Genomic DNA, 13028 nt, shown 5'->3' with positions numbered 1-13028 from the left:
AGGACACATGCTCCACTATGTTCATAGCAGCCCTATTTATAATAACCAGAAGCTGGAAAGAACCCAGATGTCCCTCAACAGAAGAATGAATACAGAAAATGTGGTACATTTATGCAATGGAGTACTACACAGCTATTAAAAACAATGAATTTATGAAATTATTAGGCAAATGGATGTATCTGGAGGATATCATCCAGAATGAGTTAACCCAATCACAAAAAACACACATGATATTCACTCACTGATAAGTGGTTATTAGCTCAGTAACTTAGAACACCCAAGATACAATTTGCAAAACACATGAAATTCAAGAAGAGGGAATACCACAGTGTTGATACTTTGTTCCTTCTTAGAATGGGGAATAAAATACCCATGGAAGGAGTTATAGAGACACTGTTCTGAGTTGAGCCTGAAGGAACGACCATCCAGAGATTGCCCCACCTGGTGATTTATCCCATAAACAACCACCAAACCCTGACAGATGCCAACAAGGGCTTGCTGACAGGAGCCTGACTGATATAACTGTCTCCTGTGAGACTTTGCCAGTGCCTGGCAAATACAGAAGTGGATGCTCACAGTCATCCACTGGACGGAGCAAGGTCCACAATGAAGATGGCAGAGAAATACCCGGGGAGCTTGTAGCCTCCCCCAGCCTTGAGCAGGCTGATTCAGACCTTGCTGCCACTGTGCATGAGAACACCTGAGGTGGAGCCTTCTGACCTAGATGGCTTTATTTTTCTGTCACCTGCTGCTGCTCTTCTCCAAGATGCCCGATACCCACTGAGAGGCTGAACCTGTCTTCCTGAGACATTCCTGAAATAGCTGGCAACCTGTGGAATTAACGACCTAATGTTAAGAGCTCTGACAGACTAGTTAACAACTTAGCAACAAAGCATTAAGAAGCCTGGCATGGCAGGGAAATGGGCTTTTCCCCTGTATAAGCAGACTCTTAGTAAACATTGGGCCATGACCAGAAATTTGTCTTGGTCTCTTTACTTCTCTCGCCTTCTCTACTTTACAGCTCCAGCCTCCCGCTCAGGATCCCAGTTTGTGTGGCCACAGGCGGCTACAAGACCTGAAGGGGACTGAAGCCTCATAGGAGAAACATCAATATGAACTAACCAGCATCCCCAGAACTCCTTGGACCTATACCACCAATCAAAGAAAATACATGGTGGAACTTTTAGCTCCTGCTATATATGTAGCAGAGGATGGCCTAGTCAGTCATCAATGGGAGCAATGGAGTCCTGAGAAGGCTCTATGCCTCAGTATAGGGGAATGCCAGAATCAGGAATGGGAGTGGGTGGGTTGGGGAACAGGAAGAGGGGGAGGGGATAGGGGATTTTCGGAGGGTAAACTAGGAAAGGGGATAACATTTGAAATGTAAATAAAGAAAATATCTAATAAAAAATAAATAAACATATATTCACAGATAAAAAATAGTATATTGATAGAATACAAATGAATAATTACACAGTCTCAAAAAGTGATTGAATTTTGAACACATTTTCTTTAAAAGAATTTGACAAACTTGAGAGAAGATCCTCACAAGTAGGAATGTCTCACAGTATATTACGGTCCTTTATGATTTGAAGCTGAGAGACTCTTTTAGACAATAACAAGCACAAACTCATGACCAGTTTTTGTCATTTCTAGACAATTTTGCATGGGAATTTCTAACTATAGAAATTAAGTAAAGAGAAATAGTAAAGCACTCCAACTGGAAAAGAAGTAAAGACATTATAGTTTGAGGATGGCAGTTATCTTATATTTAAAAAGTCATAAGAATCCACACATGCAGGGCTTGAGGGATGGTTCAGTGGGTAAGAGCACGGACTGCTCTTCCAAAGGTCCTGAGCTCAAATCCCAGCAACCACATGGTGGCTCACAACCATCTGTAATGAGATCTGATGCCCTCTTGTGAGGTGCCTGACGACAGTTACAGTGCACTTACACATAATAAGTAAACCTTTAAAAAACAAACAAGAATCCACATATGCACATAAGGAATGTCCACTATGGGTAAAAACATGAGACAGGTATGGTCTGAGGAAGAACGTTTGTTTGCAGAAATTCTGCAAACTTTGTTGCTGGAGGCAGTAGTTAATGTGGGACACCAATAGTTGATGGAATTCCTGGAGCTCCTTGGCTAACTAACTTCAGCGTTTTTGTTTGTTTGTTTGTTTGTTTGTTTGTTGTTTTTTTTTCCCTGAAGAGGGCTCTCTGAAACCCAGAACTTGGTCCCGGTTAGGAATAGGAAGAATAATTCAGGGAGAATTAGGTGCAAGTGGATGCTTTTTTATCATTGGAAAGAAATAAAATGAATATAGAAAAAAGTGACAGCTAATATGACCAAAGAAAAGCAGAATACTGAGAATTGAAGAAAAATTAGAACCCGAATATCCTCTCTCTCTCTCTCTGTCTCTCTCTCTCTCTTGAGGATTCTTCTCCTCGTGTAGAGTTTGCTCCCCCTCCTCCAGCTCCAATTTTGTCTGCTCTTAAAACCCACCCAACTAATGCAGTTTCTGATAACATAGAAACTTTTTTGCTGATTCACTTTATCTCTTACTGAGATTATTAAAGAACTTTCTTGCTCTCCTGATAAGAGAATTAATTCCTTTCAAATTACAGTACAGATATCTGATGTAAGAGGCTCTGCATAGTGTCCAGGAGATGCATGCACACATACAGGGCTGTAGAGATGGCTCAGCAGAAAAGCACTCAGCAGAAGAGCACTGACTGCTCTTCTGAAGGTCCTGAGTTCAAATCCCAGCAACCACATGGTAATTGAGATGATAGGAGACATGAGGGGATTTTTTTCCTAGTTAATAAAATGCCTGATTGTAATAACCTGGCAAAAAGAGTTAGAAATTAGATTTCCAATCCATTTAAAACTGTTAAGGATTTTAAGCAGGCTCAATATGGATCAACTGCTCTTTTTACACTGTCTGTCCTGGATTCTGTTTCTGAGGAAATTCTTCTTCCTTCTGGCAGGAGGATCTGAAGCAAAGCTTGTCTAAAAGTGAATATTTACTGTGGAAGAAGACTGATTACTTGCAATTATGTCAGGACAAAGCTATTAGAAACCTACAAAATTATGTGCCCATACTTTTGAAATGTTATAGGACAAGGCATGTATAGAGTGATACTCAATGATGGCTTACAGGCTTACAAATCCCCCTCCCTGATACTTATGGGTAAATCAGGGCTTTGGCTTTAAAGGGATAGCATAAGTCACTGGATTCTAGATAGTGGGTGGTGGGAAAGGAACTTTCTGCAATTAGACAGGGACCTGACAAACCACATTAAGATTTTGTTTCTTGTGTTTTGCAGGTAGGCAGTCACCAGACAGTTAATGGTGAGGCTGAAATGATTATGGTTAGACAGCTGGCATTTGCGAATGCTAATATTGCATGCCAGACTGCCATCAGTCTTCTTAGAAAACAAGGAGATGCTAATGGTTACATCTGGTTTAAGGCTGATATTGGACCTCCATATATTCAAGAGTTAACTCTGGCTATAGCCCTCCAAAGCAGACTATGACTCAACTATTGGTAGTCATCAAACAGCAGCAGCAACAACAATAACAGCAAAATGAATACAGGCAAATAGTCTGACTTTATGCCACAAGATTGTTGCTACAACTTTAAAGAGAGTTAAAAAGCTGTTTTCTCTTGTTTTTATTTTATATATATATATAAAATAAAAACAAGATATAACAAGATATATATATATATATATATATACATATATCTTATATATTGATGGTATTTTAATTTGTACTAAAACAATAAAATACTAAAAGACCTGTTTATAAAAATAAAGATCGAATAATCTTTTATTTTTTATACATTATTTAAAAAATAGCAAATCTTTGTTAAATACTTTAGATAACTTAGCACTGGCTTTTACTATTTTATAGCATTGTAAAAAATATTAAAAACTAACATTTCTCCTAAATAAAATATTAAGCCTCTTAAGAAAATTTGTCAACAATTTGAAATAAACCACATTATATTACAGATAACCCTCAGTCAATCTTCTGTGGAAAGAGCTAATGGACAATAAACATTATTTAAAAAATAAGGAGGGCTGTAGGGAACTGTGACTACCCCTTATACTATTTTATCTTCTATTTTGTATACTTTTTCTTTTTTTAAAGTTTGGGTGAAAATGGCCTTAATGCTGCAGGACACTTTTGGGCCCCTTCTAAAAGGTCATGTCCTTTGAAGAGAAGTTATGTCTGGCCAACTGAAGGGCTCCAGTAGTTCACTGGAACTGAGGTTATGTTTGTGTTTTTTCTTCAGAGTGCTGAGAAGCAGTTGTGGTTATCTGTAAAACTGATTGGAACTATGGAATATGACAAAGAGATTCCAAAATGTCTGCAGATGCTCTACTTGAAGAAGAGGAAGAGAATGGGGTGATGGAGCTGTAGAGCTTTGCAGAACAGTGTCTGCCTAGCAACAATGATTCTGATGAAGAAACTAGTCCAGGAAGCATGGAAGCTTGACAGCACAATTGGTCTTAGACATTAATTGTGTATCCTGAAAAGTTTGTAGATATCATAGTATTCTGGCAAGAACAACTGTATAGATCCTGGCAATTGCCACCATATTTAATTCTTCATGGCCGTATCAAGTGACCTTGGCCAGTTAAGTAAGCTCAGGCACTTACAAAAATCAACACCAAAATGACAATTTTGATTCTAGGGTTCAACTTAACATTTATGCAAAACATAATGAAAACAATTTATGATAATTCAAGAAGGTGAAATGACATTTTTCATTGATGATATAGAAACTTACTGTTTTTAAATTTAGCATTTCCCTCAAAGTAATCTATTCATTTAGGAATGTTAGTATCAAAATTCCATTTGCTTTGTTCAGAAAAGGAAGAGTGATTTTTAAAAGCTATTTAAAATGTGAAGTTTAGAGAGCATCTAAAACAATCCCTAAAGAATAAAAAGGATAGAAAAACACAATTCAAATGCTCATAATTCCCAATAAAAAACCTAACATATACTCAGAAATCTACAAGTATACAATTTAATTAAACAGAATGGTGCTGACAAAGAAAAAAATCACCTTCATATTTATGTTCACCTGATCTTCAACCAAGAACTAAGATTACATACTAAGGGAAAACTATTTTCAGCAAATGGTACTGAGACAATTAGTTTTACACAGGTAAAAGAATGAAATTGGGGCTCTGCCTCCACCACTTACAGAAAGGAACTCAAGACATAGCAATGGATGCACAAAAGAAATAACACTATAACTAGTAGGAGAGAGGGAAGGGTGGATGGGGAGAGAGAGAGAGAGAGAGAGAGAGAGAGAGAGAGAGAGAGTGAGTCTTGGTCATCTTAAAATTGGCCAGACACTTTTATATAGCACACTAAAAGCACAAGCAAAAACCCCACATAAATTGATTATAAAAATTAGAGGTTTTGTCCATTGGTGAACTCTATTAATGAAAAAAAAAAAGATAGCATACAATATGGAGGAAATGCCCACAGATCATGTATATGGTAAGAGATTTCTGTTTTGATTATAAAAACAACTCATTCAACTCAAGAATAAAAGAAGTAACAAAACACCTAAACTTTGGCAAAGATACCAATAATCATCTCTAAGAAGGCACTCAAATAGTTGAGAAGTCACTGAGACAATACCTAGCATCATTGGTTCTCAGGGAAACTCAAATGATATGAATGAAGTACCATTTCACTTCTATTTGAGGGGCTATGTTTTCAGTGAAAACAAGCACTGATAGTTCCAGCTTTCACACATCACTGATGGTAATATAATGGAATAATTTCCATGGAAAGCGTAGGTGATCCAAAAGGGCTATACACAGAATTACATATGGTTTTACAATTCCATAATAATGTATTTACACAGATATCAGAGAATGCTATTTCACTAAAAGTTGTATATGAATGCTCATGGCAGCATATCCGCAATAGGCAAAAGGTATAAACATTCGAATACCTATGAAGGAAAGAGTGGATAAGAAAGTGTGGTATTTCCTCATAAGGGAATGCTATTAGAATAAAATCATGCACGTGCTGAAACGTGAATGAGAAACAAGAGCTTGCTAAATGAAATAAGCTCCACTGAAAATGTCTGACTTGTAATTTTACATATATTATTCCAACAGATAAACTAACAGAGACAGGAAGCAGGTAGGCACATACTAGTGGAAGCCAGGAATGTGGAGTAACAACTTAATGGGTATATTATTAACTTTGGGAGTGGTGAAAACACTTCGACTGGAGATGTGAGGCAGTGTACATATATATGTATATGTGTATATGCAAATATGTACACACATATGTCTATATACAGATATACATTTATATACACACATATGTGTATATATGTACACACATGTACATGCACGTATGTATGCATATATACACATATTTACATATGTGTGTATAGATATGTATATATGAATGCATACACATACACACGTGTGTGTATACTGTAATGGTCCTACGTGCCATTGAACTGATTGCATTTTCATTAAATCATCACATGCAAGTAAAAGTCAGAATGTCTTGGTATGTCATGGCCACAGAAACCTGAATCTCTGAAAATGCTTTTCTTTTCTTTGGGGATGACTGAGGAAAGGGTCACCTTTTGGTTTCCTCAGTGAGATGTGATGTTGAAGAAGCATTTCCTTTTTTTATTCTTTAACTTTGAGGAAATCCATTCTGGCACTCTTTATTGTGTTCTATTGACTTATTTGTCAGTTGCTTCTACCAATATCAAATTATCTTGAGGCTCATAATAGTTCAAAATAATTATTTCAATTTCTAGAGTGATGCTTATTGGAGATTTGGATAGAAACTATGTTTAAAGACTAACACAAATTAGCATGTTGACATTTTGACAATATACAAGATGTATAAGATATATTTAGCCAATAGATTTACCTTTTGAATTTCAGAAATGTCTCATAATTTCCTGAATAAACAATGTGCTCTTAATGTTCTTTGATTGTATTGGAAATGTTATTGTAAGACATTATCTAATCTACATTGTTACTCAAATACAATTGCTGTATGTAGATTAACTTTTCATCTAGTAGCTACGCTAATTTTTTAAAAAAATTTTATTAGATATTTTTATATACATTTCTTTTTTAAATTTTTTATTAGGTATTTTCCTCATTTACATTTCCAATACTATCCCAAAAGTCCCCCATACCCACCCCCCCACTCCTCTACCCACCCACTCCCCGTTTTTGGCCCTGGCGTTCTCCTGTACTAGGGCATATAAAGTTTGCAAGTCCAATGGGCCTTTCTTTCCAGTGATGGCCGAATAGGCCATCTTTTGGTACATATGCAGCTAGAGTCAAGAGCTCCAGGGTACTGGTTAGTTCATAATGTTGTTCCACCTATAGGGTTACATATCCCTTTAGCTCCTTGGATACTTTCTCTAGCTCCTCCATTGGGGGCCCTGTGATCCATCCAATAGCTGACTGTGAGCATCCACTTCTGTGTTTGCTAGGCCCCGGCATAGCCTCTCGAGAGACAGCTATATCTGGGTCCTTTCAGCAAAATCTTGCTAGTGTATCCTTTCAAACTAATCTCAGTATTGTGGCAGAATTTTCCCTGCCCAATTAATTTAAATATTAGTGCAGTGTAGTCTCCCCTCCCCCAGCCTGAAACCTCCTTGCTCAGGGGTGGAGCTTCCCGCTCAATCTTTTTGCCACGCCTACTGCTGGAACCTGCCGCTTGGCTGTTCAGAGGACAGCCATACCAGGTTCCTGTCTTCAAGCACATCTTGGCAGCAGCAATAATGTGGGGGTTTACAGTCTGAACCTGACATGAATCCCAAGTTGGGGCAGAGAAGATGGAGGAACCACTAGAAAGTCCCAGACACCAGAGGTGTGAAAGGCTCCCAGGTCCCAGCGGGGATGACTTTAGCCAAAATGAACAACAGTGGGGAGATGGAATCTGAAGAGACAACTTCCAGTAGATAGGCATGGCCCCCAGTTGAGGGATGGGGCTAACCACCCATTTCAAAAATTTTGGCCTAGAATTGTTCCTATCTAAAGGAAATGCAAGGACAAAAAATGGAGTAGTATTTACTTTTTAATTGGGAGGCTTAGTCCTCTTATTCAATGTGATTATTGACACTGGGACGTAAGCCCCTATCTTTGTGTTCTGTTTTTCTCTTTTATAATCTATTAAATTTCTATATTCATTTATTTATTGTATAAGGGTGTGCATTCATGCCATGGCATTGGTATGAGGAATGATGAATACCTAACAGGAACTGGATCTCAATGTGCAATATGTGGCTTCTGGAGCTTAAACTCCGGCTATCAGGATCTCAATGTGCAATATGTGGCTTCTGCAGCTTAAACTCCGGCTATCAGGATCTCAATGTGCAATATGTGGCTTCTGCAGCTTAAACTCCGGCTATCAGGATCTCAATGTGCAATATGTGGCTTCTGCAGCTTAAACTCCGGCTCTCAGGCTCTTGTGGTGCGTATGCTCACCCACGTACTTTCCTCACTAGCCACTTGTACTTTTATTTGTTGAAACTATCACGTTCTGCATCACTGTAGGGAAAATAAATAATTTTATTTCTCATTTTGACAAACTTACTAATCTTTTATTTGTCTATTTTGTGCTATTGCTTTTGGTTGTTGTTTTTTTTAATAGTATAAAATAGAGTTTATTCAGGGTATGCAGAGGGGCATTAAGAGGGTAGTAGAGGCAGAGAAAGGAAGAGAGAAGGAGAGAGTAGAGAAGTAGAGACTGGCCATGACCACGCGGAGAGAGAGAGGAAGGGAATGGGGAGAGATGGGGAGCAAGAAGGCAAGAGACAAGAGAGAGAGCCAAGAAAAGCAAACTGTGCTATTGTTAATGGTGCTTCAGAGATCAAAATATGTATCTTTAACAACTGCTTCAAAAATTTAGACATTTTGGCAATTATGTATACATGAATGACTTAAATTCACTGTTTTTTATTGTCACACACATATTTCAGGGATGTTGGCTTGTTATTTCATCATCATTAGAAGCCTCTTGCTAACATTTTGCTGTAACTGGACGCTGTAAATAAATTAACAAGACAGAAAATAATCTAATGAGGAGTTTGTCACACTGGCAGCTATGCTATGCCTTGGTGGTATCATATTTAGAGCACAGAGCCTCCATGTGCGTGGGGTCTGGCATATCTCTTCAGAGAAAAGGGTTTCTCTAAGTTTATTGACGTAGCGTGAGACAACAGACAGCAGATAAAGAGGCAGATAGTGGGAGGGAAATGGGAAGGAAGGGAATGGGGAGGAGAGTGCGGATTCAAGATCAGGTGTGGGAAGAACAGGAGAGATGGCTACAAGGCCATGAAAATGGATAGAAATCTGCAACTGATGGGGGCACTTCCAGGATGAGATAGAGAAATGAGACAAGGGAGGTACCCAGGAATCAATGGGGGTGGCCTTAGCTGTGACTCACTACATTAGGGATATGGAACCTGAAGAGGCCACCTCCTGTACAGGCATGAATTCCAGTGGAGTGATAGAGATACCAACGCACTCATAAAACTGTCAACCCAAAATTTATCCTATCTACAACTAAAGTGGGCACAGGGGATGGAACAGAGACTGAGGGAATGGCCAACCAGTTAACAGCCCAATTTGAGACCCACCCCATGGGCAAGCACTAATACCAAACATAATTAGTAATACTCTGTTGTGCTTGCAGACAGGAACATGTTGTCCCTTGAGATGCTCTACCCTGAAGCTTACTCAAACAGATAAAGATACCCACAGCCAAATAGTGGACCGAGCTTGGGGCCTCTTACAGAAGAATAGGAAGGAGGATTGTGGGTCCCAAAAGGGACAGAAACCCCAAAAGAAAACCAACAGAGTCAACTCACTTGGCTTTCATGTGGGTCCTGAACAACTAGAATTGGGGCTATTCCAAAGCCTGTATATGGGATATGTTCTACTAGCTGGGCTGCCTTGTCTGACATGACATGTACGTCAGTGGGAAAGAAAGTGCCTAGCCTCTCAGAGGCTTAAAGTGCAAGGGTGGGGAGATACTCAGGAGGGCCCCCACCCACTCAGAAGAAAAGGGGTGGGCAGAGGGGAGAGAGAAAAGAGCAATCACAAGCGGGGAGAGGGGGAGAGACCTGGGAGGGAATGGGGATGGGAGGGGGAGGAGTGGGAGGGCGAGGGGCAGGGGAGAGGGGAAACCTGATCTGGTTTTGGGTAAGGAAAAAGGACTAAAGCCCTGAGAGCCAGCAGAAAGAATGGAAACAGGCAACCTCAAGAAATAGGAGGTTGGAGGGACCCTCCAGAATGCACCAGAGACTTGGGAGATAAGAGACTCTCAGGAATCAAAGGGACCTTAGATGAAATGCTGGAGAGTAGGGAGAGGGGACTTAATTTGGTTTCAATATTCAGATTAAAAATCTTTTTCCCTTCTCTAAAAATTTGGTTTGCTTTTCTGTAAATCAGGCGTGCTTCAAAGGAGGTCTGCAACAGGCCAGAAGAGGTAAGAGACATTTTTCATGTAGCTCACAATGTTCAAATGACAGACTATCAGAAAAGATCTCAGCCAGTTATATACTTGAGAAGGTATAAAGGAGAACAGAGGGTTGTGTGCACGAAATTCAGTGAAAATTCTGGTATGAAAGTGGATTCATTAGGATTAACAAATAACTAAAAACAAGTATAATTCAGTTGTTAAGTTTTCTTTACTTTCAAGACTACAAAGACTTGAGAAGTTAATAACATTTAAGTAACAAACTTACATGATTTGGAGTCTGGTGATGGAGGAGAAATATTAGATACAGCCAGATCACTTTTTGATTTTTTAGGCTTCTTTGCATTCATCTGCCAAGGTTTATCATAGCTTCTAAAATCCCTTCTCGTTCCTTTGGGTTCTGTTAAAACAAAATATAAACAGATCATAATAATAAGGATGAAAAATTCTGGTTATGAAACAGAGCATCTTATTTTTTTAAATGGTTACCAAGAGAGGCTGTGTTTCATAAAACATTGGATTTTGTTCTTTATTTCATACTTTTGTCCATAAATCATAGTTGTGAAATAACTTAGTCAGGATATCGTTTTTACCTACTTGCTTGAATAAATGTGAGAGAAAGAAATTCACTCATCAGTACAGCAGACACAAGATTTGACTAATATTAGCAATTTCAGTATCAGTCATGATTTGTCATGTAATTATAGCACATTATACATACGTACATAGATAGACAGACAAACAGACAGACAGGTAGATAGATAGATAAATAGATAAATAGATAGATAGATAGTATCCAGAGTTTCAAGTTTTATGATGAAACAGCAAGGGAAACTATGCCTACACTACTGACATACTTGGAACCAGATACAGCACTCCACACTTAAGTATAGATCAATAAAAAACTATCATTCTAGAAAGAATTGATGATATATATTAAATGAAAAATAAAAGATTTAAGACACAAAGGTAAATGATAATCTTACAACTATTAAATGTCAGGATCTTACTTTTTTGACTTCCCAATATAAGTAAAATAATCTATGAAACAAAACAAAATCAAAGAAGAGGTTCCCAGAAAGCTGGGTCAAAATATAATTTCACACAGTGTTTTAAAGGGAGTTTTTTGTGCTTTTTAAAAAAATATAACTACTGACAGAAAACGAAAGTGGAATATCACATTAAATTTGTATTCAATGCTGGAAAAGGAATTCTGATAGTGTTAGAAATTGAATCACGGACAGAAAAAAGCTTACTTTACTCAACAGAGCTCCAGAGTGGAGTCCACAAAATGAGACAGCCAGTGTTGAATGAAGGGGGTTAATGATGTACATTCAGGGAAACTCATTTCTACAAAATTATTTTCCTGAAGAATTATAGCTACAGTTTGGAATATCAAAATTGTGTGTGTGTGTGTGTGTGTGTGTGTGTGTGTGTGAGAGAGAGAGAGAGAGAGAGAGAGAGAGAGAGGGAGAGAGAGAGAGAGAGAGAGGAGAGAGAGAGTAGGTGGGTGTCAGTGTGGTGTGTGTACATGGAAGTATTCCACAAAGATAATTGCTTTTTGTTGAAAATATGAAACAAATAGAAAGGTTTCTGTTCCACACCACAAAATGTTGAACATGTGAGGACATGCTGCACTCTGAGTTGCTAGATGTATTTAAAAGCAACAATAGGACAACTTAGAAATTTAGGAAAAATATTTCTTCTCTATTCTTAAGCTGTTGAGTGTAATGGATTAGAAAATGCACCAAACTAACTCAAATCATGGCAATGACTTAAAAGGGAACCATTAACCACCATCCAAATCATCATTCTTTGACTCTGTTAACATCCAAGAACTCATTATTTTCTTCCTCCTTCCACGTCTTCCTTCTGAAACATTTCCCCTTCTTCTCTGACATAAACAATCATTCCACGATTTTTAAATCTCCACTTCATATCTTAACATGTACTTCATTTTTTTCATGTTTCCTTTTTTGCAGCTCCCTGGAATAGATGTTTCACCCCATTGCCACATACACACACTATCAAGGCAGGAGACTTCCTACATTCCAGATGCTGCAATGGGAGGCCTCCACAAGTAAAGGGAAGCAGGAAACAGCACTCACCACACTGTTCCCTACTCCTCATCATTACCCACAGCAGTATTCTAGACCTTGCTACAATTTCTCTTGTCCTTCTGACAGCATGGGTGAAACATGAACGACTTCTTTAAACTTACACAAACCATAGATGTAAGACTTTCTTGATTCAATTCTGAGGAGCTTCGTTTCTCATACCACACTTATCCTTCTTATTCCTATTCTTATTCTTATCCTTTAGAACCACTCTTCTTGACATCAATTATCACTGATAAAGTGGAAACTTAAGGGTTCTTTGGAAAGACAGTTGTGTTGGATGGTGTTTTGCTAGGACAAACATGTGAAGGAATATTTCTCTGAAGCAGACACAGGTGAAAGGATGTTCTGCTAAAGCAAGCATGTGAAATGGCATGTGATGAAGGGTTCTTTGCTAGTGA

General features: G+C 38.4%; 1 protein-coding gene across 11 annotated transcripts in view; it reads right to left on the bottom strand.

Annotated features, from left to right (window-relative positions):
• Nucleotides 1–13028, bottom strand: part of A830018L16Rik (RIKEN cDNA A830018L16 gene) — a 562288-nt gene that overhangs the window by 446415 nt on the left and 102845 nt on the right. For all 11 annotated transcript variants that reach the window (XM_030254977.1, XM_006495544.2, XM_006495540.3 and 8 more), the window contains one exon: nucleotides 10779–10910. Coding sequence is in view for 9 of the 11 variants with exons in the window: in XM_006495540.3 (XP_006495603.1) it covers nucleotides 10779–10910 (132 nt within the window). In the remaining 2 variants the exon portion in view is untranslated. The remainder of the gene's footprint in view (nucleotides 1–10778; nucleotides 10911–13028) is intronic.

This window comes from Mus musculus, chromosome 1 (assembly GCF_000001635.26).
Source record: "Mus musculus strain C57BL/6J chromosome 1, GRCm38.p6 C57BL/6J".
Lineage (NCBI taxonomy): Eukaryota > Metazoa > Chordata > Mammalia > Rodentia > Muridae > Mus > Mus musculus.
The sequence above is the reverse complement of the archived record's forward strand: the minus strand, read 5'-3'. Positions and strand labels throughout refer to the sequence as shown.